Source organism: Carassius gibelio, chromosome A20 (assembly GCF_023724105.1).
Source record: "Carassius gibelio isolate Cgi1373 ecotype wild population from Czech Republic chromosome A20, carGib1.2-hapl.c, whole genome shotgun sequence".
Lineage (NCBI taxonomy): Eukaryota > Metazoa > Chordata > Actinopteri > Cypriniformes > Cyprinidae > Carassius > Carassius gibelio.
In genome coordinates this window covers 17,287,132-17,314,867 of record NC_068390.1, presented here as the reverse complement: position 1 = coordinate 17,314,867, position 27,736 = coordinate 17,287,132, and the positions used below count along the sequence as shown (strand labels likewise).

Genomic DNA, 27,736 nt, shown 5'->3' with positions numbered 1-27,736 from the left:
AGATGTAAAGCTGTTTTTAATATTCCAGGCTCCTCATCTTAATGTGCACTTTTGAACCGACAGAGTAAATATCCCATCAGTTAGTGCAGCACTCTTCTGAATGTAGGGCTAAAGGCAGCAGATGTTCCCAGGTGGCCTTGAGTAAAACGGGAAACACCCCAATCCAGCTGAATCTCGTCCCCCAGTGATCGCAGCTATCAGACAGCACTGCACCATAACCAAAAGCAGAAGGTCTACATTTGGTATCCCTTCCAGGCTCTCATATGTAATGACATGGCTAGTTTATGGTGCTGTCCCGCTAGACATTTTAAAACAGAAGAGTTAAATGTGGCAATAGCATTCCAATGACCACATATAGTGTCATACTTCATGCTTCAGCTCCCTGTCTTATGCATCACATATCCTGTACCACAATCTCTACATTTCTTTCTGTGACTTATCAAGCATTGAGCTTTTTTTTTTAAGAACATGCCATATGCAGAACAGTAAAGCAATCTACATTGCACAAGATCCTACCTCTCTGCCATGTGACCTTCTCAGGGTCAAGGTCAAGACGGACAAACGCCCTGACCTCTTCTGGTGTGAGGTCACTGGGGTCAGATTTGTTTATTCCAAGACGCTGAAAACACAGGTGAGCAAGAGACAGACACAAGTGCAGTGATTATTATTATGAAAACTGGTTCATTCATATTTATGTGGTTCATTCATACTTAAAGCATTTTCATTTCTGCAGTAGGTTTTGGCCTTTAATAGGTACTGTACAGTCTGTTCAGTCTGTACAGTCTGTACAGTCTCTTGTAAATTTACTGACTTTGCCTGTTTCAGCTTATCTGTCACAGTCAACATAACACAACACTTGACTTGTTTACTTTATAAAATATTTTAAAAAAAGAAAGAAAAAAAAGAAGTGAAGGGCTAAACTTGTGAATTCTGAGACTTGCTGTGAATTACAGCTTTATAAGAAAGAATTGTTAGTTTTCGCAGTAGCTGCCTGAGGACCCCTGTTGGTTATCTGATGTACTGCTTCCAAAGTTCTAGTGCAGTTCTTCTCAACATTTGTAACCTCCCCATTGTCCACATTGTCTCTTAAAGTCTTAAGAGGGGAATGTTTTACAGAGTTCCCATTTATCGGGAAAAGGATTAAAGATAGGGATGTCATTTTTCATATATATAGTTTTAACCTGATAAATTAATTTATTTGGCATATTAAATACATATTTAAAATTAGGCTTTTTAAGAACATAGAAGCCCTGGATCTTCAATGGAAAAATTCTTGTATGTGTGTGATAAAAGGGGATGCATTAAAATAAAATGTGACAAAATGACAAAGCATTAAAATACAAGCATTAAAAAAAACTTCTGTGTCAAATGATCAGATGGCATTATAAAAGTTAAAAAGGTCAGAGGTACAAAGATCTTGTCCAGACTCACCTGTAGGCGAGCCATCTGTATAGGAGAGAAGCATCTCACACCGTTAACAGATGGCACTAGTCTGCTGTACAGGGCCTGAAAGACACAAAACAACTTAAAGCTGAATAAAGCATTAGGATGTGATAAATATACAATTACAGACTTGTACAGAACCAGAAACAATTCTCTTTAATGATGCAGCTACTGACTAACTGCTGATGAATCATAATATTAAATCACAGGGAGACTGTCCTGTGTGAAAAGAAAAACATTCTGATTGCAGTTGTTTACCCTGTCTGATTGAGTAGCTTCATGGAGAATGCGGGCATCGATAGCTGCCGCCACTAGATTATTGGCTGCTGTTATAGCGTGGATGTCTCCTGTCAGGTGGAGATTAAACTGAAGGGGGAAAAAATAGTGAGAGTAAGAGTGAGTAAGCTGTTTTCTGAAGCTTCTGATAAAGACAGTATCTGCTCACACACACACACACACAAACACAAACACATTCAGTGTTGTCCAAAAGTATATATTTTTTATAGATATTTACCGGTAATAAAAATAAAACTTAATTCGAAAAATCTATTTTGACTGAGTATTAGACATTGTGCTTTATTTTACTTGGTCTCAACGGCTGTGTGAGTTTCTTTTAAGGGCTGTCATCACTTGTGGCATACTAAGGGAAAGGGCTTTGTGATAACGGGAGACAGGATGTCTGTAGTCACTCACCTCCTCCATAGGAATGACCTGTGCATATCCTCCACCCGCCGCTCCTCCTGCAGGGAGACAAAACACACAGCAATGAAAACACAAGACAATATGTCTGACATAAGCTCTGATCCTAAATCTAGCGAACTGCCCTGCTGTGTACTAAACGGGCAGCAACTTCGAGCGCCACACAAATAGCAGTTTGCACAACAAACTATTGCAATTCATTTAAATTATGTTACTAAGCTAATGACATGATATTCCACATACATATATAAATATGTAGAATTTAATATAAAATTACATCAATTACATTTATTTGATTCAATTTTGAAAATCCCCTTACATTACATTTTTTTTTGTATATTTACAATAAATTCGAATTATATTTTATTTCCATTCATTTAATTTTATTTAGCCATCTTGAATTTATTTTACTGAACTCAATGCAGGGCATTCTGGAATTGCCTACTCTACAAAGGACAAGATACAGTGCCTTAAAATCAGTGCATCTTAAAATGTTGCTTAATTATAAAACCTGCGTTAACAGTGCAACCTTCAGGAAGTGTATCGGTGATACCATGAAATGTTGTTATGGTAGTTACTGTTATCCATGTGCTACGATATCAAACTAAAGTAAAGCAAGCACACAAAAACACACCTTTGACACCAAACGTTGGGCCCTGGGAAGGCTGTCGCAGGCAAGCGAAAGAGTTGAGCTTAAGATGAGCGGAGAGGGCCTGGACAAGACCTATGGTCACTGTACTCTTCCCTTCACCCAGAGGAGTGGGAGTTATACTGAAAAACACAGATCAAAAACATTATCAACACATGCTTTCCCACATTCACAGGGAGAAGGTTGTTACTATACATCTATCTGCCTTCCTCATTTCCGTTTTCCCTCTGATCTCACTACATTAGACTGCTCCATCAGCATCCTCCCTCCCTCTCGCTCAGTCTTTGTGAAGCAGCTCTTTTGGCAGAGCAGCAAAGGCATGCCAGTGGCTGACAGTAATAGGGTAAGCTGGGTGGGGAGGGCAGTGCTGCTTCACAGCATCTGTACGCAGAACAAAGAATGTGACTTAAAGAAGGAGAGTTAAGGGAGAGAGGGGCTGCTGATAAAGCCAGGGGTCTGCGGATTCCCCAAACACATGAAAGAGACCCTGGGCCCCCATTTGGAGCTGACTGAGCCACGCTTCACACACACGGAAAGGGAGGCTCCTGGTGGGCTCAAGAGCCAGTAGTAGATAAGATCCCTGGGCCCACCATTCACTCTCTCTAGGAATTTGGAAGCAGAGTACAAATGTGCACACAGAAGTGAGCGTGAAAACTTGACCTGAAGTTTTCCTTAAATGCTTTTAACCTTTACATTTTTTTCTTATTAAGGTTCTTGCAGTGCTACTATGATGGTCATCAATTCATCTCCCATTGTCTTTTACTGATTAAAACCTGTTTAACAAATTAAGTCAATAGAGTTTTCATTCAATTAAGATTTGTATTATTACTTTGGTACCGATATCTCATTTAATTTCGGTTTAATTTATTCCTGGTTTGTTTAGTGTACACACTGTCACTTTTAACACTGAATCTAAAGATACAAAACAAGACAAGTACAAGATGATAACCTGATTAGACAACTTAGGGAAACTACCAAAACATCCAAAACAACGCTGTGTGTCAGACTGAATGCGCTCGCTCCATGGGTGTACATATGTTGGTCATGTTACCAGCTTATAACTAACTAAGAGCTTATGAAATATCCAAAGGAGTCAAAACAGTGCCAGGAACACCTGTACCGAACTGTAATGGGTAACATAGCTCCAATGACAGGATGAGATTGCTTTTGGTTCGTTTAGATGTGTTGGGGTTGTATTGTGTTTTCTGTCTGCTTGATTGGTGCACACAGAGGTTCGGAAGGCAGTGTTCACATATATCCAAATGAACTGTGTTAACATAAACAATCAGTTTAATCAAACCAAACCTTCCAAGTCTAAACACACCCTTAGATAAATAATATGACATGAATTTAACTTCAATGACAGAATTAAAAACTGATGTCACACCCTGCCACCAGGACATATTTGCCGTTAGGCTGATGTTGGAGGCGGTTGAGAAGGGACAAATGGACTTTGGCTTTGGTGTTTCCATAGGCCTCCAGCTCCTCTGGAAGCAGCCCAATCTCCTGAGCCAGCTGGGATATGGGTTTGGGAGTCTGTGCCCTGGAGATCTCTATATCACTGAGGGTTACAGAAACGAGGAAACAGAAAGACAGAGAGACCAATTAGTTCTGTGCACAAATGAACAAGCAAAGGTCTGAGTGATGCATATTCTAAAAGTAAAAGGCAAAGCTGCTCGTACCTAGGCACAGGTGACAGGGGTTGAAGTTTTAGTGGGCGGAGCCTCCATGGCTGGTACTGCTGTTCTTGTGTCCACCTCCTGCTGCTCCTCACTACATGCTGGCAGATCACAACAGCAGCGATAAACATCACAGTCAACACCTCAAAATGACTTCTTCATTCACTCCATAATTATGAGCAAAAATATATACTAAAAATAAATATACTGCCAATATCTACTGGATTTGGCATAACACTATACCTTTCAAAAGTACATTTATAAAGTTACAAAAGATTTCAATAGAAATTTAAAAAGAACTGCATTTTTTTATACATTTATTGAAAAATCCTGGAATCCTGTTTCCACACAAATATTAAGCATCACAACTGTCTCAATGACAGGAAATTAATGTTTCAATGATGTAAACAAAATTCTAAATTCAGATATTAAGTTGATATAATTATTTATCCTATTTATTTAGACTTTAATAGAAAGAAGAGACAACAGCAGGCCTCTCACCTGCATTCTAAGCGCAGCACTAAGAGACCCAACTCCAGCACTAGATTCAGCTTCAGCTTCAGCTCTGTGCTCCCAACTGTCAGGTTGCTCTAGGAGATAAGATCATTTGTATGAAAAGTTGGCCCGGACGGAGCATCTAAGGAAATACAATTAGCGGTGTCTTTATTATGTTCCCCACACTAATGGAATTTGTGGGTAAAGGAGGAAATAGCATGCGCCTCTATTACCATTAAGGTCTCTTGTAGATGGAAGGTAATGAAAGGTGAAGGAAACTGCATGCCTGACTTAATCAGTTTCAGAGGAATCACATGCTTGTCTTTCACTTCCATGATAATACAATTACAACAGTTCCTTTAATTCTCAGATGACACTTCTCAAGTGAAGAAGTGCTCTATATGTTTTACTTATACTAACAACGTAAAAATCCATTGTTTGAATGTGTCCAAGGCTTAATATCTTTAATTTGAAAACGTACCTTCCATTAGGGCTGAGCTGAGGTTAATGACTGCCATCCCCGGTCTTAACCAAGTGGGTGGCAGGCCTTTGTGGCCAGTTTCTAAGAATACCACCACATCCGAATCCATGATCTGAAAGAAAGAAAGACAATTAGTGTATGCTTCAAATGATTTATCCATAGACTGTATAAAAACAGGATTTAGCCCGATGTCCCTCCCAAAACAAAGCAACATTGCCCTCTGCTGCTGAAAATACCAAACTACACCTAAAAATTGACATGAGTATCTCCCAATGATCAATCATTTACCCGTTTCTGCAAGTGCTTTGAGCTCCACTGGCAGGTCTGCACCATCACACCATTGTTTTGCAGCAAAAACTGAAGCGTTGCCTTCAGGGGTCCCTCGAGACCCAGCAGCACTGCCATCTTTCCAACCAATGGGGCGTCTAAAGGAGAATTACAAAAAGGAAATGCTGTATTTTTAATTTGTCTCTAACCAATTCATCATAACCTTTACCTTTATGCTACAATAAAAAAAAAAAAACATTCTAAAATTTTTAGTCAGTAAGATGTTTTTTGGAGAGAAATTGACACTTATTGAGCAAGCATACAACAGTTTGATCAAAATTGACAGTAAAGAATTTATTTTATACAAAAAAGATCCATATTTTTTGAATAGGGTTGCAAAGGGGCAGAAACTATCCAGTAAATTTCTAGAAACTGTCCATGGTAACTTAATCTAGGGAATTTTGGAAATTTTCCGAGTTGGAAACTTAACAGGAATTTATGCAAATTAATTGGACTTTTGAGGAAATTTACAGAAAGTGTATCATATACAAACATAAATATAAACATTTTGTTTGGTCATAAGCTGGCATGCATGCAAACTAATAGAAGTTTAAAGAATTATACCTAGGCTCATAAATTATCAATGAAATAGTGCCAACTAACTTACATTTTTCATATCTGATTTACTGGCTAGCTAGCTGCTGTATAACAAATTTGGGTATTTGATAATTAAACTCAAATACCATAGAACAAATATATTTACAAAGTAATTTCAAACCTTGAATGGAAGCCTGGAAAATGAGGGGGGGAATTCCCCTTTAGGTGACACGGGGGGATTGTGGGAAGGGGAGGGTCAATTTAAGACATTTTTTTTGTTGTTGTTTGTTTGTTCGTCACTGTATTTGTTTTAACAATGGTATAATTTTGTTGTGCAATAGCTTACACACAGCACAAGAAAGATTTAAACACTAATTTAAGCAATATTTATGTACTCAACAAGATGGACATTTTGACATCATTTTGTGTTCAGTATTCTAGAAATGATCTGTACATGTTATAAAGGAATGAATGCACAGTGCATGTAGGGGATGTGTTCTCAATAGCCCTGCAGTAATTGTTTGCTGTGTGCATGTGACTGAGGAATGTGAAGGGTAGAAATTCAAATGAAATGACGTTAAATCTGGTTGTTTTAACATCCCTGTTCCTGCAATTGTGCAAATTCCCAGTTTATTCCAACAGAAATTTTCCAGCCTTGAAAATTCCCGGAATTTTGCAACCCTATTCTTGAACACCAAAATCGGCACATTAAAATGATTCCTGAAGGATCATGTGACACTAAAGGTTGATGAAAATTCAGCTTTGCCACAACAAGAATAAATAAATCATTTTAAAATATATTAGAAAATTCAGAATTCTGATTCTCTTATTCATATTATTATTTTATAATGTAATAATATTTCCTAATATTAAAGTTTTAACGGTTTTTATTAATCAAATAAATACAGTCTTAATGAGAATGATACTTTTGAAAGGTAACATACATTAATCTTTAGAGGATATATTTAACACATGGACATATTAATACTCTATTCAGTAGAATTAGCAGAGTTTGTGGAACATTTTACCTTTTGAATTCAAATGTAATAACATACGCCAAAATGCATACAGATACACACCATGCCTAGCAAGCATTTCCAGCACAGCTCCAGCTACAGGTGAGGCAAAGCCATCTCTCTGATCCCCCAGCACCACACGGCCAACATTAAGATCAGAGACCCTGCAAACACATGCATATACAAACAGTAGTGGTGGTGGTGGGGGGGGTTATATTAAATAAATATATCTAGAATATATTTAAAGGCATCCTGCAATGAATAGTTTCCAAATAACTGAATTGTCATAAAAATATAATTTTAATAAACTCTTATATAATTTTTTAGTAAAAAAACACACAAACTCTGGCTTACCCATCCACATCTTTCTGTGGCTTGATAGCATTACGGACACTTTTGGAGAGAAAGGACTGAGGAAGGTGCAAAAAAATGCCATGAACACGAGCATCCTCATTTAATCTCAAGATCTCCTCGATCACCTGTAGAACAGAGACAAGAATTCAGGAGGCTGAGATCTGGACAGACCTCTCTAAGGAGTTTCTGTTTAATCAAAAAAGCTAATGATTGCTTTTCAGATTTGCAGCTTCACCGACCTCTTCCTCTCTGCACTGGTGTGAAAGACAAATCTGCATAACATTCAAGCCGATCTGTGTGGACACAAAATAAGGATATATAACACTGCATTAGCTATCAATTTGCATTCCCATTCATCTTTTCGATCGACAGCAAATCCATCTACTAATATTTAAAAATGTGTGTTACTTGAACCAATTTATTTACTGCGTATTGGGCAGAATGGAAGACAATCAGTTATACCTTTCCAGCCATCTTCTTATTCACCTCCAGCAGACGGTCATCTTCACCAGTCTATCGTAAGTACAGACATGCAGCTTTCAGTGTCTGAGATTCATTCACATATCTCTTTTTCTAAACACAAAGTCACACCTGTATGATAGCCAGTGTAGGTTTGAGGCCTGGGTTGGTTTCTCTGATAGCTTCAAGCTCCTCTCTGCTCCTCTGAACAAGGCCACTGTAAATGAGATGGACACAGAGTGCATATATTTAACCAGTCAGCTCACAGCACATTTCATCCAAAGTAACATCACGCATGTTCATTAACTTCTGCTAAAAGAACAGAACTTCTCATTGAATGAGCACAAGACACACATCCAATACAATAAGTACAACATTATTATTATTTAAACTCATCAAGCTTACAAAGCTGATATGCATTTTAAACAACTTGGTTATCTAATCCTGACTGCTCTTTAGACAAAAATCAATGTTGACCATGCATTAAACAGTACTCAATCATTTTGTCTGTTCTTGTCGGAAGCAGACTTTGAACCTCAGAACAAAAAGGAGCAAAAGCTACAAGATTTAGGACAAAATTTTATCATTAATATTAACAAAATAATTGCTAATATGACCAAAGATAACCCCCCCCCCCCATATATTTTTACATACACAGCCAAGTAGATCTTCAAGCTCTCTAAACATTGATAGAAACGTTCTCCCTGTGCATGCTCAGATGAAGTTTAAAAGCTTTATACTGGCATCTCTGCCACACAAATACATTTTATCATAACAACTAGACTGGTGTCCTGTTTCTTACTATGACAGACACAAATAAATGTTTGCTCAGCTGATTATAATAACTTTAAGCAGGTTGGCCAACACATTCTGACTAGCAGCAGATAAAATTATCTTGTGCTCTATTGCATCACTGTAAGCATCTTTTGTAAGGCTGGTTGCAAAGGCATCTTTACTGATTATTTTAACCCTCGGTAGCACATACCTAACCTTTGAATCCATTTACAGACATCAATAAGATACATAAGGGTCACTTTTAGGGTTTGATAGGGAAATGTTCCCCCTGCTTCACACAGTTCCCATCTGTTAAAGACTTTTAGGAGAGACTGTTGTAACACATTTCAGTGACTGTAACTCAGTTTTTTGCAAGCTTTAACATACCCATTAAATTAAAGAAGTGTTCCTGTAAATTCTTTATATTACTATTCAGTTTCTATAGTCTTACGATATATTTCACACTGGAGATGGTCATATAGTACATGCCAATGAATTCACTGGTGTAGCAACACATTTGTAAAATGGTGTTATAAACTCAACCTGTATGACAATACTACCAGGTCTTTTAAAACTGATGTCATTAAGATTCCATGTTTTACATTATACACAATCAGATAACACAAGCCTAGGCTCTATGAATCATTAAAGTCAGTAATGGGAATGCCAACCAGGAGAAAGGGTTAAATGAGGACATTCAGTGTAACACTGACCTACAATGAACGACATACTTTTAACCTTCGTTGATTCAAAAAAATATATAAATAAATAAAAAAACCTTCAAAGGTTATAAGAAAACTTGAACTCATTCAGTAACACAGTGTTGATATGCAGCCCAATTAGCATACAACGCAGTTCATATTAAACCGGGTGTATAGACGGAAGACTAATGGGAAGCAGAAGTTACATCATCTGGCGGCCAAACACCGGTAACGTTAGCACGTGGAACCAAATCAACGCCAAGACAATAGATACTTTAGCCAAGTCGCTATCTATTCAGAACCAACCGGTTACAAGCACACAAACATTCAGTGTGTTTTCGAAAATGTTTAGAGCGTGTGTTTTGTTTTGATCTTACCCAACAGCACTTTCATACAACGGTCCATCGTTTTTTCGTGGATGACTTTTAAAACTCAATACCGTTTCACTCGTACCGCTGGTCGAACTTGCTTCCCGAGCCTGTAGATAAGAAACCGTGCTATTAACAGGTATGAATCTGTTCTCCGAGTTTAAAACTTTGACACCCGCTCCTGATCGTCGTATGCCGGCGTGGCTCCGATGTGCATGGCGAAAAGCGAGCGACAGCCTCATCTTAACACGTCCACCCTGGTCTGAGGTTTCTAAGCAGAGGCTGAGCGGAGTCTTGTCTGACACTCAGGTGATCTCGTGAGTACTAGACTAGTGGACACTGTACAAGCCAAGCGCGTGACAGATAGCGCGACGCGGAACACCCGAGGGAGGAGAAAAGGTGGTTCTCCTTTCCAGTTCAAAGGCGGTTAGCATCCAGCTTATTGGAGCATTATAAGGAGGAAAGGTTGAATGATCTTGGCGTTTCTACAATACTCATTTTCAAGTCTGAACAAGAACAAATGACTCACTTGGCATTGGGCAACATATTTTTCGTAACCTTACATGCTCTCTCTTTACGAATCTGTATGTGTATATATTTAAACCGTAAATAGCATTTAATAAATGTGCAAAAAACAAGAGATCCAGCTTAAGAGTTATAGGTGAGCAAACAAAGTAGACCAACTCACAGTGGTGAAAATTTCAATATCCAGAATGATTAAAGGCAACAGAACAACTTAAGTATGAACAGCATGGGAATTGGTGTCATCAGATCACATTGACTTGTCCAGATCCAGCTGCCACATTCATGTCATGAGCTTTGTGTTTACAAGCATGAGTCTACATTAGCCAATGAATTTTTATTTATATACAATAAAACAGTAGGCATATTGGAAAATGTTACAATTTAAAATACCGGTTTTCTATTCAATATATATATATATCGTTTTCTTCTGTAATGGAGAAACTGAATTTTCAGCAGTCAATACATTAAGTGTAAAATGATTTTTCAGAAATAATTTTAATATGCTAATTTGGCACTTAAAAAACTATTATTATTATCTTATTATTCATGTAAAAAACTAGTTAGAACTACTTATATTTTTTTGATACCTTTTTAAAACGATTCTTTGATAAATAGAAAGTTCACAAGGAAAGCATTTATTTGAAATAAAAATATTTTATAACATTATGTTTACAGTAACTTTTGATTCATTTAATGCATCTTTGCTTAAAGTATTTCTTTCCTTCAAAAAAGAAGTCTTACTGACCCCAAACGTTTTAACGTTAGTGTACGTAGGTGAATCAACAGATTTACAGCACATCTCCCTGTTATAATGCATCGCCATACATAACACAGTTGTCCCCAGGACACAATCTTAAAAAATAATGTACTTTTAACAACTTGCTTTACCATAGTCAGAAAGGTTATTTGTACCTTGGCATGTGTTAGTTTAATAGTTGTAAGTATGGGACATCACATATCACATGAGGTAGGCACATGTGATCTAATTAGTGTAACAAAATTACACTCTAATTTATGACATCTGCTACGAAACTTTGAATGAATGCACACTGAATGAGATACAGCTGATACAGATGTTCACACACATTAAATATTTAGATCTATTACAACTAACCTGTCATCCAGCGCCTCGCTTATTTATCTATAAAATGTAGTTATATTGACAAGATACATTCCACATAAGAATAAACACTTGAAAAGGGCAAACTACAGAAATAAAGGACATCTGAATCTCCAAAGGCACAAAATTAGAAATATTTATAAATCTGATTTATTTCAGCGTGAAGCCTATATTCAAAATTAGTGTGATATGTGTTTGTTTTTCTTCAGATGAATATGCATTTGTCTAAATAACACATAAAACATATAAAAATGTAATACAAACCAAAAAATTCAGATCACTTAATATATATTTATTTGACATTGTGATATCCGTGTCCTTCTCATCGTTTCCAGAAGAACATTTTCTTAAACGGATTGCTCCTATCATGTCTCTTGGCTCGCTCCAGCTTCACAAGGACGTCTCTGACCTCCACCTCAGTTGACTGAACATTGGTGTGAATGTAGTCTATCATTGATCTCTGCTCTTCTACTAACATGGCCACATCCAGAAACACCTCATGAAGGCTCTGAATGCGTCTCTCCAGCTGTAGCAGTTCTGTATGTCGGCTCTCGATCTGGATGAGTGCAGACCGGGCCGTTTTACCTTCTGAAACCATATTCTCACTGAAGACGTTCCAATGACCGCTCTCCAACATCTCTTCGATCTGGTCACCTGTGACCTCTCGCCCCACAATCTCCATCTGCCGCTGAATATATGCCTTGCAGGACTCTCTATGGCTCATCTCAGCCTCATTGTACTCCACCATGGCATCACGGAAACTGTTGCTTATGCTGGCGTACTGTGTTCGGGCGATTCTCGTCACAGGGGAATTGATGCCATACTTTTCCTCTAACTCTTTCCTGTGGGAATCCATCTTGCGAAGGTGCACAAGCATCTCCTGTCCACGAGTTTTGATGTCAGCTGCAATAGCATTGGAGTCATTGGTATTAGAAGCACTAGAGCAAACTGAGCCTGTAAAAATGTGTGTGTTTTGATCACTGAGACGCTTTACTTCCAGGCGAATGTACTGAATCTGACGGCGAGCCTCCAGTGCCTCATCAAAGACAGCTTCCAGGTCAGGGTTGGTGCTGGGGTCCTGAGGAGGGTCATCATAGTCTGTGTTTCCTGATGGAGATAGAGCTTGGGCAGTTTCATGCTCTGCTGCAGGGCCATTAGACAGTGATACTGCCTGGAGATGGCCAAGTCTGTCCCTCATGACTGGAATATTAGACTGAAAAGTTGAAAACATATTTGGTCTTTAAATTTATTACAAAGTGAACACATAAGAACAGCAGCTGGTAAAATATACAGTAGGCTATTTATGGGAGTCAACAACAACAAATAACTCTTGAAAACGGAATATTCGTTGTTAGACGTAACCCACGCGTCAAAACGTCTGTCTTGAGGAAAAGTACACTTGTGTAACTAAAAACCTGTCTGACAAGATAAACTTGTTTGTAGGTCCATGTTTAAAAATATAAACTTTGTTTTACTCATTACGTTTTCAATTTGACTCTGCTCAATCATTATGCAGTGTTTATATATATATATATATATATATATATATATATATATATATATATATATATATATATATATATATATATATATATATATATATTATTTTAAGATAATACACATTTACATTGACAGAAATGCGTATATTTGGGATATAATCTATTATATCCCAAACAGTACAATCTATAGCCTACTTAGTACTACTTATGCAAGTATTTTAAAGACTTTTTAATGGAACCTAACCTTCGTTTAATGTTTGGCAACACAAATACTCTACTTCGAGCATTATCATCATTGTGGCCTACCTCAAATTATGTCCTTCTTTGCGCATTCCTTGAAAATCCCCTTTGCAGGTAACGAAAATCAAGCTGTCTACACAAAAAATTAAAAAGCGCATTTACCTAATTTCACCTCTTCTTCTTGTCCAGCACCGCATGTGAGTGATGACGTAAGTACACAGACCCCGCCCCAACTCAGGTGTGAAGAGGAGAAGAGATCATGATGTCCGGTAGGGGGCAGCACAGAGATGCGACGCTTCAAGTCAACTCAAGTCTGCTTTAATGTCAATTCTTCCACATGTACAGTACATACACACAGAGAATTGAAATCGCGTTACTCTCAGACCCTTGGTGCATACAGATAACCCTAACAGTAGAACATTAAATACAGATTATAAAATATAAAGTACAACTTTACAAATATGTCATGTAAAATGAAAGAAAAAAGTAAAGCAGCACAAGGCACATGGCAGATAAGATTTCAAACCAGTGAAGTAAACAGTGCAGATATAAGAGGCGATGAGTTCTAAGGGAGGTACGTAACACGTGCACTCAATGTTCTGTTTATATCGTAAATAAACCAAAATGTTACATTTTTGTCACCGACATTGGGTGTACATTTTAAGTCTCGTGTTGTTTAACTTTTGAATTGACTTTGCAAACATTTTTTTGCATCCCAGGGTCCCACTAGACTACCACAGTATTGCACAAATGTGTATTAAATGTTTTATATGACATGAAGATGTCATCGTAGGCTACTTGGTCCCATTTCGCAAAACAGGGATTATGTCAAGAGTTACTGAGACTCACGTCTGACATTCTATTCAGCGAACAGGTTTGGCGTCAGAGTTACGCCCTGGAACGCGCATTCCTTTCCCCCAGCCATTAAATGACTTCTGCAGTGCAGTGAGGATGGAGCTGCCGCCTTGAGATGACACATCGACACAAGTGGGCATCATTTTGGACAAAAACAAAACAAAAGGTAGTGTACTTTGTAGTGAATGACAATGAGTTTATTTCTTTCTTTTCATATTTTTTTCAGCTCATCACTTGTATTTTAAGGATTAATTGATCATTATTCCTACAATGAATATAGCCTGTTCGTTAGAATATTGCCTGTGTAAAAATGTAAAATGCTTGAAAATGTAGCCTATACAACATTGTTTTATAATGAAACAAATAGTAAAATGCTGGTTAGAGAAACTTTATTAAATCTTTAAAAGTTTCTTGATTTTTAGAAGTTAGAAGAGACTTCTAATGTTTACACATTTTCTACATTGAAAAGCTTTAGTGGCTTGAATAAAGATTGATGTATTTAAGTATCTTATTTAGAAACAATTCATTGTAAAATAATTGAAGAGAACAGCATTTGTAAAGAAACAAAAGCTGAACAATCAATTCAAACCATTCAAACTTGTTTGGTGAGTGACGCCAGTCAGAAATAGTTTCACAGATAAACTTGTTAGACTTGTGACATTTTCAGTGTTGATAAGGAAGTATTGTCTCCCCCTTTTACAGTCAGATTCAGAAGGTACACAAGGAATGCAAATTACTTTATTCTGGAAAACAAGGACTATATGGGGGATAAATATGAACGTCATCATTTGCTATTTTGTTTTAGATTGTTTAGCCTAGATCACATATTACCCATCACTAAGTGTCATTTTCCATTCATTCTCCCCTCTAGCAATCATGAGGGACAGACTGAATCATCTTCAGTCCATTTCAGAGTCTAACAGCCATCTAGAGGAGCTGGAGTCCGACTCTTTCAGCAATGTTGATCTGGAGGAGGAATTCAGACAGCAGGCCGTCATTTTTGACAACAGTGATGAGATGGAGTCTGTGCTCGATGAGGCTCAGGACACTAGGCGTGAGATTCAGCTCATTCGCCTCGAGGTGAAGCGTCTCAAGGATCAAAATACACGTTTACTTAGTCAACCAACTCGTACAACTCAGGTAAAGCAGGATGCTAATGTCATCGTAGGTGACATCAAGACACGTGGACAGGATGTTCTGGCACGTCTACAAAAAATGGACGCCCACACCAAAGAGCTTGAAGAGGAGCATGGCATCAACTCAGCTGTGGCGAGAATCGCCCGAACACAGTACACCACCCTAAGCAACAACTTCCGAGACGTAATGACAGAGTACAATGATGCTGAGATGGATCACAAAGATTCGTGCAAGCGTCATATTCAAAGGCAAATGGAGATCGTGGGCCGAGAGGTGACAGGTGACCAGATTGACGAGATGCTGGAGAATGGTCAGTGGAACATCTTCAATGATAACGTCATGTCAGAAGGGAAAACGGCTCGTTCTGCACTCAACCAGATTGAGAGCCGACATCGCGACCTGCTGGATTTAGAAAGCCGACTCAAGAGCCTTCATGAAGTTTTCCTGGATGTGGCTATGCTTGTAGAGGAACAGGGACCCATGACAGACTACATCTTAAACAATGTTCAAAAAACCGATGCCAAGCTTGGTGAAGTCCTTATCAAACTGGGACAGGCCAAGAGACATGACAATAACAACCCATTCAAGAAAATGTTCTGTGGATGCTTTCCATGTGCTAAACACTGACTGATTGTGAACAGTGAGGACTTGCACATTGGAGGGCTGCATTATCTACTGATTTTTTTTCAGTTTATCATTTAAAAAATAGGTTGCCATGTAGGGAAAAAGGACCATAGTTTTTCAAAACTAAGCTCTCTCAGCAATCATTAAATACTGAGAGCAAATTAAACAACTGAAACAAATCAAAGAAACAGTCTTCACAACTTCAAAACATATAGTCCTTCCTATTTGCCTTCATGAAAATGCCTTTTCATTTGCAGCTTGATACCTGTAAACATGTACTGGAAATGACATTGAAACCCATTGTTTGAAGTCACAATTAACATGAAAACAAATAAGCTTTTAATTTGATGTTATGATAGAAATTGTGTAGTATTGCAAGATATGCATAGGCTATAATTTATGAACAGTTTACATTATTATATCTTTCACCATTTTAATGTGGATGATATGCACTTTCTAGACCCTTTTAGATTAAATAATCCGGAATATGAAGTATTTGCCATGTTTTGCCATATTTTCATTGCAAATTGATCACTGTTTCTTCAATCAATTCGTTTTTCTGAAGCAATGTTTATTAAATAAAAAAACCCAGCTAATTAAAAGATCTTATATAATTCTTACTTTGTCTTTTTTATTAAATTAATTGCATGTGGCAAAATGTTTGGGTCTTAAGAATTTCAAACAGAATTAGTATGCTGGATTACCAGAAAATATTCTTGTTGATAGACCAACAATACATTACGAGTCTTGAATTATTTTTTAATAAGACTATTCTTTCTTTATGGGTCAAGGGGATTCATGTTTTTGTACACACAGTGGACTTTCTTACATATGAAACAACAGGGAAATTACTGAGATCATGAAGGAAACATTTTCACTGGTTTTAATTTGCCTTAGCTAGAATGAGCAAACAGCGAAAAACAGTCTGGGGTTTTAAGTAATTTAAGCTAAATGTGTTGACATGATTGCTTTGTCACATTGTTGAATTATACATTTTACTTTGCCTGGACATTGACTATTATATAGGTATAATATAACTTGTATATGATATATTTGACTATTACATAGTTATTATATTAATATATATATATATATATATATATATATATATATATATATATATATATATAAATTATTTTCACATAGATTTTAAAACTATTTTGACATTAAACATCACATCAGAAATGTTTCCTTGTTCCTGAAAAATATCATACATGCCACAGATGTGATCTAATGTTTATGGAAAACAATCTTTTATTTACATTTACCATAAATCATTTAGCAGATGCCTTCATCCAAAGTGACTTACAAATGAGGACAATAAAAACAATCAAACCAACAACAGTGTATCAATATGTAAGTGGCGTGACAGGTCCCGGATGGTCTAATGCAGCACACGTAACATAAAATAATAAATATAAAATAAAAGGAATAAAACGTAGTTAGAGGATCAAGTTTTTTATTTTTATTTCAATTAAAATTTAGTTTCTGGCATGTGTAGTGCTTTGGCACATTTACCTTGATTTAGACTTATTTAGCAGCTTATTCACACCAAGAACCGCACACTTAAGACATGATGTGGCCCTCAGATAAATATGACCATGAACATTGAAGAAAACATGCCTCACTGTATGATAAATCTTTCACAATGTTGCATGTAAAATGTGTACTAACATATATAATTAATCACACAAAAATGTAACTGTTTATATTACACTTTAGTTATAAATAGTAATTTTCAGTTCTAAGGATACCATAGCAGTTTTTAAAATATGTTAGCATTATATAAAATATATATATATAAAATATGAAAATGAAAAAAAAAAGTGCCTTGTGATTTCAGGTTTTTTGTTCAATAATAAGGCTCACAACGCTACACAAGGCAGCATGCAATTGTTACATCTCCATTGTTTTCTTTTTTTATCCCCCATCAGTTTCTTAAGCAGCGTCTCCTCCTTTAAGACAACACACACAAAAGAGAAAATTATACATTTTTAAAACCTTAAAATTCTTATACGACCAAGTGTAATCAAAGAAATACCCGAAACGTCTTCAGTTTACTCACAGTGAGGTACCAGATGGCTGTATACTTGCACCGTGACCATTTAAACGACTGACTGAAAGGTGCTAGAACATGGAGGTGCAGGTGCGGAACAGTGATATAAGGAGGCACGTGGAAACCTAGACTGAAATACAGACATATTCTCATTTAATAACTGCTTAATCCAAATAAATGCTTGATTAATATAGTAGTGTTGTCTTCAAACCTGATGTCTTCCAAATTTGTGACATTCTTGGCTTTCAGTACATCTCTTCCCATATCTGCCATCTTCTTCACTGCTCAGGACAATCACATTTAGATTCAAAATATAAAAATCCCATTTAATCACTGAATGTTAATATTGTATCTTATAAAAATAAGAAATGTTTTCTACAAAATCAATTAATTGAAACATCCACTCGGTCATCAATATGGTATTGTCTGTTAAAATCCTCACTATAATCAATATATAGTCAGTCTAATAATGAACAAAACAAACCAAGGCTCAATACTTAATTTGTTCTAATACCTTCTGCTGGGTAGAAATACAAAAACCATTCACGAAACAGTAAAACACAATTTAATAATCAAATGCACATCCAGAAAAGACCATCATCTTACCTAGATTTATATCATCTGCTTGGAGTGACAAACAGCTATGGATATGTTTCTTTGGTATAACCAGGTAGTGATGAGGTGCACCTGGATCAATGTCCTTGAAACAAACAATGTCCTCATCCTGTATATATGTATATTAAAAAAATCACATTACATTTTTATTTACCTTGACATTTGAGGCATATAATAAAAAATTATAATATACAAAATAGACAATGTACAAAATAGCAAAAACATAATATAGACATGCATGTATGTACAGGTATGACTTGCAAATTTGAAATGTAAAAAGTATATAAATAAATATATCTATAATAGTATAATTTAGCCAATAAGAGATGACTTGTGAGGGTGAAATTACTGTCAAAAATGACCACGCCCCTCCAGAGATCATAGCAGAAAATATGACTCAAAAAATTATTTTAAGGCAAACTAGCACAGTTTCATGCAATTTGGCCATTAGAGTCAAGAAACTCAACAAACTATTTTATAATAAACATTAAATTACTATACTTATGTTTTCATATTTGATAATCATATGGTCACAAGATTAGTTAATTAACAGCAGATCCAGTGACCGTATATATGCATTTGTAAGGAACAAACTCTAGTATCTCCAACATTACAGGGTAACTACAGTAAACATTAATAAGAAAGATGATAAGACCTACAGTACATTTATCAGATATATTACACAGTACATAACAAAACTAAAACTCATAACGAAACCATAAGTAACACATTAGACAACAAAAGCAGCAGCATTAAGGTTTACTTTTCTACATAGTGATTTAGATGCTCGTGACAATATCTAGCCCGTCCAATGGAAGTTTTCTCTAGTCATAAGATCATAAAACATCTTTCACAGCAGCGCTCGGCTCCGCGTCTGATCTGACGAGTGCGCGCTTCCGCTGAACAGCGACCCCTACTCACAGTTTTCACTGACTAGACAACAATAATCTTATTCCTGAAGGTTAACGTCAATGTAAAGCTACACTGCCGCTTTGGCTACTTTATAAGTCATTTGACGTCTAAATGATTCATTAAATGATGTCAATATAAAAGTAAATACATCGAGAACAGTTTGTCCGGACTTCGCGGATTAGAGTAAATTCCCGAATCCTCTTTATCATATTTCCTTCCCAGTTAATTTCTTTCTCTATTTGGATGATGACTACAATGGACTCTTGAAGAACTGTCAAATATTTAGGCCCAGTTTCACAATGTTATAATTAGAAAGAGGGGCGAATTTGCTAATCTAATGTACATTTGAAGCAGTTAAGCCACCCAGAGAAGAAACCAAGTCGATAAAGATGAACTTACTTCCGCCAATATCTCAGTGGATGGATCGTCCCTGTTCGCGATTTTACAGAAAACACAAGTTTGTTTAACACAGTCGGCAGAAGAATCTTGATTATCATCAGAGTCACACTTTTCTCCAGACATTCCTGACAGAGTGTTCGGGACAAATGTCTCGAATCCCTGAAGTTGGCTTTGATTATGTCATCTGTTCTTCCGCGTTCAAACGGATTAACGTAACGTTTAATTTAACGCAATTACATGAGCTCATGTGATCACATTCATGTCTCCCAGAATTACCGGAATTATTAAAACAACTGATGAGTTTGTCATAGGAAATTATTTGCGTCTATGATCCGCTTATAATAACGCAGAATTTATGTTGCTGTTGATGAAAATAATAAAATAATTAAGCACTGTATCAATTAATCAGCTGTTTTCTAACAAAGAGAGCGGTCAGTGGTAATAACAAATGATCAAAGCAAACAAACGTGTAAACTACCTTCCTCTGTTGAGGACGCTGCCATTTTCTTTACATTACGTCACTAGGGTCGGAGGTTTCACAGTCTTGAGTTTCAGGTTGTTGTTTTTTTTAACAGCTCATTTAATCCGCCTACTTACTATGTTCAACTACAAGTTTCTTAAAGCACAATAAAATTATAGTATTCATTTGAAAGGAAAAAGTTAAAATTAGACCAGAATTGGCAAGTGGTATGTTGTTATAATGTTTTTGTAACTACTTATTGTAATTATTGTGCTTATTATTTAACATAATGCAATTTTTATTTAATATTATTTAATATTTCCATGAATTAGATGCGCATTTAAAAGATATTCGCTAAATTGTCAAGATAAAATTGTAATCATGATTTAGGTATTTTACATTAATAACGCTTGATAATGTTACCGCAACATCCCCAGTAGGGGGCATCTTACCCCTCATTTAATATTTGACATTTTGTGCAATAACAACTAAATTAGCAAATGTATATTTATTTCCTCATAACGCACTGGCTGATGCATCATCTTACTGCACATGCTAAACTAATATCTAAATATGTTACAGTACCCTATTAACCTTGCTATTTTGCTAAAACATTATGAGGGGTAATTTTTTTTTTCATCTAACAAATACTATATCTATATCTAACTATATGTATTATTATTTTGAATTATAGTTTAAAACATGTAATAACTAATATTTTAGACCTGGATCTAGGAAAAGGGTAGTAGTAGTAGTAGCCTAATAATAATTATAATATTAATAATAATTCAATCTTTTATAAGTCTTTTCAAAAGACGCCATAATAGATGATGAAGGCGTGATAAAATTATTTTGTCTGCTGTTTAACAATTTATCACAGGCTTGCTTGTCTTACTTCAAAATTTAACCGGTTCCCATGATTGATAGCCTAAAATAATATTCATATATATTTCTATATACATTTTTTTTTATTTAGGTAAATTATGATTATTTAGCAAATAGTTCATTTTTCTTTTGGCTAAAATGTTTACAAGTTCCCTCACCTCAATATGCTCAAATAATTTTTATATCTTGATAGACTCAATGAGGGGAAACTTTTATATATCATACGATTTGTGGCAGTATTATGATCAGATTAATTATGAACCAGAAATGAAGCCATCAAACCATGGCCTCCCTATATCACTGAATGAAAATGTCTCGAGTAGGAGGAAAATTCTTCATTTTTAAATTCTGTTGGATGCTGGCTGTCTTTACTGCCCTCTGTTGGCTACAAATAGACACAGATCAGCCTCAATACATGGTTTGAAGCCGTGTAATAACGGCAAAATACACCGCTGAAACACTAGATATGCACGTAAAATGCACTAAACCTCTTGGGGCAAATCATGTTAAGGTTTTTAAAAAGCAATATGTGATGTTTGTTCGTGGTAGGCCTAATGTGGGGCACCCAATAGACTAAAATGTAGGCTAAATCTAAAATGCTTTGATTAAATTAACGGTAATAACATGGTTTATGTGAGAGGCTATACCAAATCAGTACTATGTATTAATGTCATAATTTCATAATTCATAATTTACCGTTTCTGCATCTGTAGTTGCACGGCTGATCAGGTTCTAGCCAAGATTGAACACACACATTACACACCTATTTACAAACAGCTGACATTTCAACGTCAAGGAATTCAAAGAAATTGCAATTCTTTTATTAAACTCCAAAAGTCCCACTTCAGGGTGCGTGGGTTCAATATCAACAGCCCCCGCGCGCTTACGGGACGTCCGTCACATCTCACGCGCGCTGCAGGTGCGTGGAATCCGGTGAGCGTCTGTGGCGAACGCTCCGCCCCTGTCCACGCACACGATTGAAGAAAAGTCGCGGTCGAAAGTTGAACTACGTTAGTGACACATTTCAAAACTCGAAAGCTGTGAAAGAGGGCAGCACGCGCTCCTGTACTTTCTACAGTAGGCTTTTGTCTTTTTCATCTCAAACTTCCCTGAATTGTCAATTATTTGTTTAACTACTAGCGTTAAGCATATTGGTTTTTGCTTTTAATTTGGCAATGAAAACAGCTAAATGACATACGTTTCTGTTTTCAGATGTCTTCAGATGAAGAGCGCTCGATGGCGGGGGGCTCCGGTAACGGAAAGTTGCGTCAGTGGCTGATAGAGCAGGTGGACACCGGAAAATACCCTGGACTCGTGTGGGAGAACGAGGAGAAGAGTATCTTTCGGATTCCGTGGAAGCACGCGGGTAAACAGGACTACAACAGGGACGAGGATGCGGCGCTCTTCAAGGTACAGTCTGTCGGGATGAGAAACAGACACATGTAGCGTCAGTAAAGCATTATTTCTGCTGTCATCTTACTCATCGGCCTATTTCATATTTTGGTATATGCTCTATGTACGTGACGTTCAATTGTGTTAAAAAATACATTCAAGTGCAGTTCTTGGACAGCACATGTTTTACCATATTTCAATTTAAATTGTTTTGGTTTATATATATATAGAATTAAAATGTCATTAAAAGGGTGAAATCATAAAGTAGCGCAGTGTTTGCATAATCACATATATACGTTTTTTTCCCTTCAGGTCAAACTTAATATGCAAGGCTCAAAAATGCAGTTAAAAAAAAAAAACTCAATAAAATATGTTTGAAAACTTTTTTTCAAAGCAACATTTAAGTTGTGTTCTCAAGGTGGAGGGAAGGACAATGGTCACACCTCTCCACATCTGTAAATCTAAAAGCTTAAAACTTATGTTACTTTACTTGGAATTTACCACATGTATTTTAAACTAGATTTCTTTACATATTTCTCCTTGATGTTTTATTGACTGATTTGTTTGCCTCTTGGTTTGCTCACTTTTCTGCAGGCTTGGGCACTATTCAAAGGCAAGTACCGTGAGGGTATCGACAAACCTGACCCACCAACCTGGAAAACACGTCTTCGATGTGCTCTTAACAAGAGCAATGACTTTGAGGAGCTTGTGGAGCGCAGTCAGCTTGACATATCAGACCCATATAAAGTGTATAAGATTGTTCCGGAAGGATCCAAAAAAGGCAAGGGAAGAGAAAAATATCAGATGACATCAAACAGAGCTGAACAGCTGTTTGCTGCCATTTGTCTTATAAATACTCCTTTAGATATCTGATAAGAAGCAATGAAAATATCTAATATTTAAATGTTACAGGATCCAGATCTCTTGAAGATTCACCGTCCAATTCAAGCTCACCCAGTTATCCAGTACACCCACCTTATCCACCAGCATCATCCCAGGTTAGAATCAAGCATCATCTTAGCTTTGGCTGTTCCTATCTTTGCACTCCAGATCACTATTATGTGCTTGTCTTTACAGGTGTGCAACTATCTTTCTCCAGCAGACAGAGGATGGAGGGATTACTCCACCATCTCTGAGATCTCTTACAGCCAGAGCCCCTACTCCTCACGCTGGGACCCAGGTACTTTGTGTTTCTGAGAGAGCAAATACAACTACCGTAAGTTCAGGTAGCATGCAGTTGCACTGACATATTCCTGTATGTGCAGGGTACCAGTTCAGTGGCTCTTTCTACAGTTGCAATGCATCTGATCCACAACTGTCACCCTTCACCCTGGACACCAGCATGAGATCTGCTGAGGCTATGGCCCTCTCAGGTACATAATCAGAAACACACAGAGACAGAGACAGGCTCATTAGGGATGGGTGGATTGATCTTTAAGTATTGCGATATCTGATAATGATTTTAAAGGGTCATCTGGATGATTTCTGTGATCAGATTGAACAGAAATACGTGGTACAGTATTATCTATTGTCAAAATGAAATTCTGATCAATTACAAAAAGCTGATAATTATTTTTATGTGGTGAGGTGATTTTAAAATTATTTACTATTTTGTTTAAATCAATAAAAAATGAATTTATTTGAAATACAAGTTAATTTAGGAATCAAAATATTATGGAGTACAGAATGAAAAATGTGATAATTTGATTAATAAAAACAGCTAACGATTTAAAACCGAAGTAGTGACTCATCTATTCTTCCATATTCCATAAATAATCAAAAATGTAGAACATGGACTTTGTTCTATCCATCAGTTGTTGACTGGATGGAGACAGAATGTGAACTAAAGGTTTGAAAAATGCAGCATACATCACTGGAGAGAAGTTTGTCGTTTCACCAGAAGAATTATGACATTTGAATAAAAAATATGGGGTTAAAAAAGTTTGGGACGTGGGATGAATGGAAATGCAAGCTCATGTGAATTCTGCTGCATCCCAAAGTATAAGTCTGGTCAACACTGACCTGCGAAAGTGAAGACCAATAGAAGAATAATACATCACCGTGTGTCCTTTACATGTGGAGCAGACTGCATAAATAAAAAAAATCTGTTGATTTATGATTTTTAAAAAGATGAATGTATGACATCAAACTACAGCTGTTAAAGTGTCTGTAGAAATTCTGTGTTCAAAGTCTGGAGTGACTGCTGCTTTTAAATTGTGTTTAGAAAGATTCAAACTGAGCATTAGATGGTGGCAGGTAATCTAAGTGTTTATTTCATTTGATCCTTTTCTCTGTTAGATTACCGTTTACATGTGGTGGTGTTTTACCGGGACACTCTGGTGCAAGAGGTAACAGTGAGTAGTCCAGAGGGCTGTCAGCTGGGCCCTAGCAGACAGGGACAGGCCTACGCTTCACCTGGTGCCCCAGAACTGGTTGAACTCCCTCATGCTGAAGGGGCATCTCTGGAGCGGGGCGTTATACTCTGGATGGCCCCTGACGGGCTCTACGCCCGCCGCCGCTGCCCCTGCAGGGTGTACTGGGAGGGAGCTCACGCACCACCTACCGACAAGCCCAACAAACTGGAGAGGGAACAGAACTGCAAACTGCTGGACACTCATCTGTTCATTACAGGTTAGTGCATATTAAAACATTCATGTGTAAGACATTTCAGATTTTGACAAACACATGATATGATGCCATTAATTTGAAAACAAGAAAAAAACTGAAAGGTTGCTTCATCACTCGTCATTTTCAGTAAGCACTGAGAGACATTTATTATAAATCTTTATGCCCGTCTATTAATTTTCTGTTTGTATACATCATATTTGACATCTCCAAGATACACACATTTTGACAGTAAACATAGACACATCAAAAAGCTTTTACAGTAAATAGTGTGTCACATTATCTGTGGTTTGATATTTAGTGACAGTCACAGAGTCAGTCATCTTTGAGTTACAACTCACTCACGCCCACCTTCTGTCCGATTCAATGATTGTTGTGATTCTCACAGAACTTTCCAGCATATGATGAATACAACTCAAATGCCACAGAATTTACATGTGCCACATTAGAGCTAAAGCTCATAGTATGGAAAGAAAATAGAATATTAGAGAAAAAAATGTTTTTGTCTTACAGAAAGAGAAGAGATCATAAACTTTACCCTATGGCTTGAGAAACATGTTCAGTGATTTGCCATTTACAAATAAACACTTTGTAACAAGAATATACATAAATGTTAAAGATTCAGGGTTATTGTATAAGATTTGAGCATTTTGATTGATATTTTATGCAGACGTTCAAAAGTTTGGGGTCAGTACGATATTATTTTTTTTAACAAAATTGACTTTTATTCAGCTAGTATGCATTAAAATAACAGCTAAATAAGACTTTCATAATATTGCAAATGTTTTCTTTTTTTTTTTTAAATGCAGTTTAATGCCTGTAAGATCTTTCAAAAACATAAAACAAAAATCTGATGTATTTCTAATGATCTGGATTAAAATGTGTCTTCTGTAGAGTTGCAGAGCTATGCCTTGCACACTCGTCCTGCGCCATGCTCCCAAGTGCTGCTGTTCTTTGAGGATGAGAGCACCGATACTCAAAGACCAAGAAGGACCTTCACAGTGCAGGTACATTTGTTTGGCTTCTTATAATACAGATGAACTTATGAACAAAACTTTAATGATATTCATATCATCTTGACTGGCTGTTGTCGTCATGTCACAGGTTGAGCCACTGTTTGCCCGCCAGCTTCTTTTCCTCACCCACCCTGGCAGCATGAACTACATCCGCAGCCATGAGCTTTCACACCTGCCCCCTGAACACACCCTCTCCCCGACCCAAGACTACCACAGAGTCATCACGCATCACCATAACAATGGCCCTCAAAACTGACCTTGGCAGCTCGTCACGCCACTTTTAATCCTGGATTAACATCTTGTTTAACCCAGCTTTAAAGCACGTTTTTATACTGGGTTAAAGGGATAGTTAACAAAAATAAATAAAATAAAGTTTTTGTCATCATTTACTCACCCTCATGTTTTTCCAAACCTGTATGACTTACTTTCTTCTGTGGAAAATAAAATAAGGTATTCTGAAGAACACCAAATAACCCAGTGACTTCCATTGCATGTTGAAAAAATAAATATTATGCTTTTATGTTCCACAGAAAAAAGAAAGCCAACCAGGTTTACCATTAGTAAATGATGACAGACTTTTCATTTTTGGGTTAAGCTACTTTCACACTTGTAATTTTAGAAGGGGGTTAGCACCACTTCTGACCCAGGGTTACAAAGCCTTGCTTATGAACAGATGATGGACAAGTTCACCAAATGCCATACTTGTCCAATCAATATGCAAACAGGAATGTCAACCCAGGCTTTAAATATGTACAGTGAAAAATCTCAAAAACCCAGGACTAAGCAATAACCCAAGGTGAAGTTTAAACCGGGCTGTTAACCCTGGGTTAACTGTAAAAACCACACAAGTCTTGTAAGCTAAAGTGTAAAAGGTGAATGTTGGAATTCTACTGTGCACATAGAGTTGAGCAGAATCCCACCAGGATAATCTAGAATGATAACAGACGACATCAAATGCAAGACTGTTGTCCTGTTTAATACTGAGAATGATGCAAATCTGTGTGCAACAAAAGAATGTAAAGTGTTAATATTAGCTGACTGCTTCTTGCTACATTTGATTGAGCTGCATTCAGAATGTAAAAATACAAAGAATTTAGTATGTATATATGCTGTGCATTTAGGGAAAAAGTACTAACCGGTCAGTTTTTTCGAATTGCAGTTGTTTTATAAAATTTTTTTTGTAAAACTCTGACAAAATGGTCTACTTTTGCTTTTTTGTTGTTGTTGTTGTTGTTACTGAGATGCTCAAAATGTCTTTGGTTTTAATAAAAAAGTGGAAAAAACTGAGTGTATGTGCTCTTGATTCCTGACCTGTACTGGGTAAAAATTACATATAAATTATTAATCAGCAAAACTTTTAAAAAGTTAACTTTAAGAAATTTTTCTTCAACACC

At 36.7% G+C, this 27,736-nt stretch overlaps 5 protein-coding genes across 6 annotated transcripts in view; 2 read left to right on the top strand and 3 right to left on the bottom strand.

Annotated features, from left to right (window-relative positions):
- Positions 1-10,432, bottom strand: part of mthfd1l (methylenetetrahydrofolate dehydrogenase (NADP+ dependent) 1 like) — a 31,800-nt gene extending 21,368 nt beyond the window's left edge. Inside the window, exons 1-16 of the mRNA XM_052535736.1 lie at positions 9,992-10,432; positions 8,272-8,356; positions 8,143-8,193; positions 7,920-7,973; positions 7,681-7,805; positions 7,390-7,490; positions 5,735-5,871; positions 5,447-5,558; positions 4,972-5,060; positions 4,474-4,571; positions 4,179-4,352; positions 2,777-2,913; positions 2,137-2,183; positions 1,702-1,809; positions 1,432-1,506; positions 517-619 (exon numbers count right to left, since the gene is read on the bottom strand). Of these exons, the coding sequence (XP_052391696.1) occupies positions 517-619; positions 1,432-1,506; positions 1,702-1,809; positions 2,137-2,183; positions 2,777-2,913; positions 4,179-4,352; positions 4,474-4,571; positions 4,972-5,060; positions 5,447-5,558; positions 5,735-5,871; positions 7,390-7,490; positions 7,681-7,805; positions 7,920-7,973; positions 8,143-8,193; positions 8,272-8,356; positions 9,992-10,224 (1,729 nt within the window). The 5' untranslated portion in view covers positions 10,225-10,432. The remainder of the gene's footprint in view (positions 1-516; positions 620-1,431; positions 1,507-1,701; positions 1,810-2,136; positions 2,184-2,776; positions 2,914-4,178; positions 4,353-4,473; positions 4,572-4,971; positions 5,061-5,446; positions 5,559-5,734; positions 5,872-7,389; positions 7,491-7,680; positions 7,806-7,919; positions 7,974-8,142; positions 8,194-8,271; positions 8,357-9,991) is intronic.
- Positions 10,433-11,617: 1,185 nt separating this feature from the next.
- Positions 11,618-13,716, bottom strand: LOC127938784 (syntaxin-11-like). Of its 2 annotated transcripts, none has more exons than XM_052535650.1 (2): positions 13,529-13,716; positions 11,618-12,840 (listed from the first exon to the last, which is right to left on the bottom strand). In XM_052535650.1, exon 2 carries the CDS (start codon positions 12,823-12,825, stop codon positions 11,950-11,952), a length of 876 nt encoding a protein of 291 aa, XP_052391610.1. In that variant the 5' UTR covers positions 12,826-12,840; positions 13,529-13,716; the 3' UTR covers positions 11,618-11,949. The 2 variants fall into 2 exon arrangements, with proteins under 2 accessions (XP_052391610.1, XP_052391609.1); XM_052535649.1 differs by having other exon boundaries at positions 13,433-13,714.
- A 541-nt stretch (positions 13,717-14,257) lies between these two features.
- Positions 14,258-16,598, top strand: LOC127938812 (syntaxin-11-like). Its single transcript, XM_052535702.1, has 2 exons — positions 14,258-14,387; positions 15,093-16,598. Exon 2 carries the CDS (start codon positions 15,098-15,100, stop codon positions 15,983-15,985), a length of 888 nt encoding a protein of 295 aa, XP_052391662.1. The 5' UTR covers positions 14,258-14,387; positions 15,093-15,097; the 3' UTR covers positions 15,986-16,598.
- An 826-nt stretch (positions 16,599-17,424) lies between these two features.
- Positions 17,425-20,425, bottom strand: LOC127938062 (adenosine 5'-monophosphoramidase HINT3). Its single transcript, XM_052534455.1, has 5 exons — positions 19,965-20,425; positions 18,645-18,762; positions 18,250-18,319; positions 18,048-18,168; positions 17,425-17,937 (listed from the first exon to the last, which is right to left on the bottom strand). The coding sequence occupies exons 1-5, from the start codon at positions 20,085-20,087 to the stop codon at positions 17,848-17,850; spliced, it is 522 nt and encodes a 173-aa protein (XP_052390415.1). The 5' UTR covers positions 20,088-20,425; the 3' UTR covers positions 17,425-17,847.
- Positions 20,426-22,156: 1,731 nt separating this feature from the next.
- On the top strand, positions 22,157-27,641 carry LOC127938058 (interferon regulatory factor 4-like). The gene is made up of 9 exons (XM_052534452.1): positions 22,157-22,386; positions 22,522-22,719; positions 23,296-23,482; positions 23,614-23,699; positions 23,779-23,881; positions 23,967-24,074; positions 25,000-25,332; positions 26,221-26,333; positions 26,431-27,641. The coding sequence occupies exons 2-9, from the start codon at positions 22,522-22,524 to the stop codon at positions 26,596-26,598; spliced, it is 1,296 nt and encodes a 431-aa protein (XP_052390412.1). The 5' UTR covers positions 22,157-22,386; the 3' UTR covers positions 26,599-27,641.
- Positions 27,642-27,736: the final 95 nt, after the last annotated feature.

What these genes read in the sequence shown, in the direction of transcription:
- LOC127938784 (XM_052535650.1), bottom strand. Translation starts at nt 12,825, where the DNA reads ATGAGGGACAGACTTGGCCATCTCCAGGCAGTATCACTGTCTAATGGC.
- LOC127938812 (XM_052535702.1), top strand. Translation starts at nt 15,098, where the DNA reads ATGAGGGACAGACTGAATCATCTTCAGTCCATTTCAGAGTCTAACAGC.
- LOC127938062 (XM_052534455.1), bottom strand. Translation starts at nt 20,087, where the DNA reads ATGTCTGGAGAAAAGTGTGACTCTGATGATAATCAAGATTCTTCTGCC. An exon ending in AGCAGATGATATAAATCTAG is followed by an intron (nt 18,320 to 18,644) that starts GTAAGATGATGG and finishes TGTCCTGAGCAG; the next exon opens with TGAAGAAGATGGCAGATATG. An exon ending in ACAAATTTGGAAGACATCAG is followed by an intron (nt 18,169 to 18,249) that starts GTTTGAAGACAA and finishes TCTGTATTTCAG; the next exon opens with TCTAGGTTTCCACGTGCCTC.
- LOC127938058 (XM_052534452.1), top strand. Translation starts at nt 22,522, where the DNA reads ATGTCTTCAGATGAAGAGCGCTCGATGGCGGGGGGCTCCGGTAACGGA. An exon ending in TCCGGAAGGATCCAAAAAAG is followed by an intron (nt 23,483 to 23,613) that starts GCAAGGGAAGAG and finishes TAAATGTTACAG; the next exon opens with GATCCAGATCTCTTGAAGAT. An exon ending in CTCCTCACGCTGGGACCCAG is followed by an intron (nt 23,882 to 23,966) that starts GTACTTTGTGTT and finishes CTGTATGTGCAG; the next exon opens with GGTACCAGTTCAGTGGCTCT.